The sequence below is a fragment of the Rhagoletis pomonella genome, unplaced genomic scaffold (assembly GCF_013731165.1).
Source record: "Rhagoletis pomonella isolate Grant_MI unplaced genomic scaffold, Rhpom_1.0 Rhpom_scaffold_00002, whole genome shotgun sequence".
Taxonomy (NCBI): Eukaryota; Metazoa; Arthropoda; class Insecta; order Diptera; family Tephritidae; genus Rhagoletis; species Rhagoletis pomonella.
The window spans coordinates 6591878-6595209 of NW_023458556.1; the positions used below are offsets into that span (position 1 = coordinate 6591878).

General features: G+C 34.1%; 1 protein-coding gene across 1 annotated transcript in view; it reads left to right on the forward strand.

Moving 5' to 3' along the window:
* Positions 1 to 1806: 1806 nt before the first annotated feature.
* LOC118734419 (tyrosine-protein kinase hopscotch-like) overlaps positions 1807 to 3332 on the forward strand; it is an 8772-nt gene continuing 7246 nt past the window's right edge. Inside the window, exon 1 of the mRNA XM_036464141.1 lies at positions 1807 to 1815. Coding sequence (XP_036320034.1) covers positions 1807 to 1815 — 9 coding nt within the window. The remainder of the gene's footprint in view (positions 1816 to 3332) is intronic.

The following is a 3332-nucleotide window of genomic DNA, read 5'->3' on the forward strand; positions in this document are numbered from 1 at the left end:
AAACATTTAGGTTAGGGAACGATTAGAAACCGATTAGAATTCGAATGTGTTTCTCTGAGGTAGAAGGTTAGAAGACGACTCGAGAATTATAGCATTCTCTACAAAAAGGGGACTTAGTTATCGATATCGAGAAAAAGGTTAGATATCCAATCGCATTCTAACGTTGAATTCTAATCGGTTTCTAATGTCTAGTGGTTTTCTAATCATTCTCTAATCGAATTTTAACATAGTTCTCTAACCTGCGGGAAACATTAGAGTACCTACTTTAGAATTCTAATGTAAAACAAAATGTTTATCTAATGTTAGATACTGTGTTTGCTGGGTAACAACAAAATCTACATTCCCGTTAGCGGTCAAACAATATGGACGGCCTAAAAACGTTTCTAGTACCTCGAGTATGATGTAATGATCGCGGCTAGCCCGTCTGTTTTGCTGCACCCTAAATCTGATCGAATGAATTTCGCCAGCAAAAACGTGGCAACTGACTGTGGATTCTGCAAGTTGTTGAAGTGCTTATTTTACCTTAAAGTCGCTATAAAAAATTTGGCTTAGGTAATCTTTTTCAGGCGAAAAGATATTGATTGCATACTAGAATGATTTATGGAAAGAATGACACATATTTCCCGGCAGAACTTTGGCCTTCTTGAGATTCAAGAGGCCTTCCACTGCTTTCCTTTCTCTTTCTTTGAGGTTCATATCAAATATGTTTTAAATTAATTTGTAATGTTAAATAACATAAGCTTATACTTTCGCGTAAATCGTAATTAGAAAAAGCCCTTCTAGAATCCATGTAGGGAAGCACTTTCTTCATACCTTCTTGGGTAGGTCCTTTAGAATGGCTTCACTTAAAAAGACCTACCTAAATTATCTTCTGGGATGTGTGCGGAGTATTAGCAAGGACAGTTCATGCTGATAATCGTTTATTTGAAAACGTGTATGCTGCTTTAGAGCCCCCGCACACTGCAGACTTTATCGGCCGACGATTTAGTCGGGCTCTCTTAAAATACATGCATCTTGCATGGATGTGCGCACACTTCACCAACTTAATCGTGCCCGACTAAATAGTTTGCAGTGCAGGCCGATTGCATTCAAAATAGAAAGTCTGCCAACTATCGGCCGACTGCTTGATCAGCAAGGCGCTCTTCTTCTACGTGCGTACACTGCAGACTTTATCAGCCACCAACTCATCGATAAGGGCTGCCATCTTAGCATAACATTTCAAAGAATGTGCTATAAAAAGAACATTAAAAAAATACTTATGTAAATAAATGTGCAATAATATGGTATTTGTCCCTGAAAATTTGTATTTTATAGTTGCTCGTGCTTGTGGCCGAAACTCAGGTGCTACTAATTATAGGCCTACCTAAGAAGTTGGCAGCCCTGACGTCGATATTCTAGCAATTGCCACCGATTTACAGCCTTATTATGTATCACGAACGATAGGCAACACGAACGATTCGTTTGCAGAGGAATGCTTCAAAAATTAGTCCGGCGGCATCATTATAGCCGGTTTAAACGCAACCGAGACGATTGCAACGTAATTGATGAAAAGTTAGACGAAAACGACCGATAGAGTAATAAACTCGCAATCAGAGACGTTATCGTCTGCAGACGAATCGTTCGTAATACATAATAAGGCAGTGAGGCCAACCCGACTAATTAGTTTGGTCAGAGTACGCACCTACATACATCCCAACCCGATTAGTGAAGACATTTTATTTAAGTATAATTTTATTGGGATTTCATTTTTGGGTATAGTTTTGCAATTTTTTCACTTCCTTTAAGTTAAGTTATCGCTATAACAAAATGTACCAAGTAAAAGTCACAGAAGAAAGTTTTCCCCTCTCTTGCTTGTGACGGATGTTTCAAAGACATTTGTACTGGATTTATAATAAGGCAAAAACATAACCTGAAATAAAAGCGTTGTAAAATTACATACAACTATACATTTATGTACTATATTTAACTCAAGCGCAATTCAAACTAAATCAAAAAGCAAATCAGTGAAACCCAGACGCAATTTAAATTAATCTAAACGCAAATTAAATAACCCGGAAGCTCATATTACCGCGCATAAAAACCGAATGATCGGTATTCGAAAAACTTACAAATTCTACATGGAACTTTTATAAATTTTGCTGATTTTTATTTCGTTTTGCGGATCTTTTTCCTTCTAAAAACTTTTCAATTAGTACAAGAAAAATAAATAAAATTTGGCAGAACTGCTTTTCGAATTTGCCCAACACCGAACATTCATCTTATATTTCGAGGAAGAATGCGTTCGGTTAATTTTATTTGCGTTTTGTTAATTTGATTTGCATTTGGGTTAAATAAATGTGCGAATTCTATATGAAGCCGTGAAAACAGAAGTCACCTAACCCAAACTTTATATTTTGTACTTCAGCTACTACTTTAAATAGTTTCAAATGTTCAATTTTAAAATAAATTCGCTTATTCCTTAATTTTAAGCTACATAGCAGAAATAAGAGATTTTTATTTTATAATTTACCTCGTTTGAAACTATTTTGAAGTAGAGAGGTACAAACAAAAATTGTGGCTTAGGTCACTTTTGCTCTTACGGAAGTTTAAGACATGGTTACTCTTAAAAAAGTCGAGTACTTATTAATGTACATATGTGAAAAGCTGGAATCATAATTGAGTACAAGAATCAATTAAGTGCTTGAAATTGAGTAAATTCGATGCCAAACACTTGTGAACTTTTGGAGAATCAGACCAAAACTAGCAAAAAATTAAAAAAAATCCCTCTTGGATCTCTGGTAAAGATGATCTGAACTTCTAATTGTAACCAAAATGTTTTTAGTTAGATCGGAATTCGTTCGTATGTCTTTACTTTGTCTCATTTTGCAGGATAATAAATTCTAAAGAAAGGAATACGATTTTTATGTGTAAAGCAAAACGAAAAATCCGATCCAAAAGACAAACAATACCGCTAACTGGCAAATTCTGGCATCTGTCTTCCAACTCACCGCAGTCTTGCGAAATACAAAAGTCTTTCGTATGACAATTGTTTATTCTGGTAAATCTTTTGAAAGCTATTTTCTGTATTTCGAAAGATTAATATTGAAAGCTCTGCTAACAAGGAGGTCTAAGCATTATTTTGTTCATCTTTTATTAATAAGTTTTCTAAAAACAACGAAAAAAATCATTCTTAAAAAAATACATAAAAATTTGAGAAAATTAAAAAATAGTTAAAAATGTTTCTAAACATTAAATGATGTTAAAAAAATATTGATCTTTTAAACAATAATTTTTAAAAATAAAAATAAAAAAAATAAACTAAAAGAGGAAAAAATTCGTTTGTCAAAGATTTG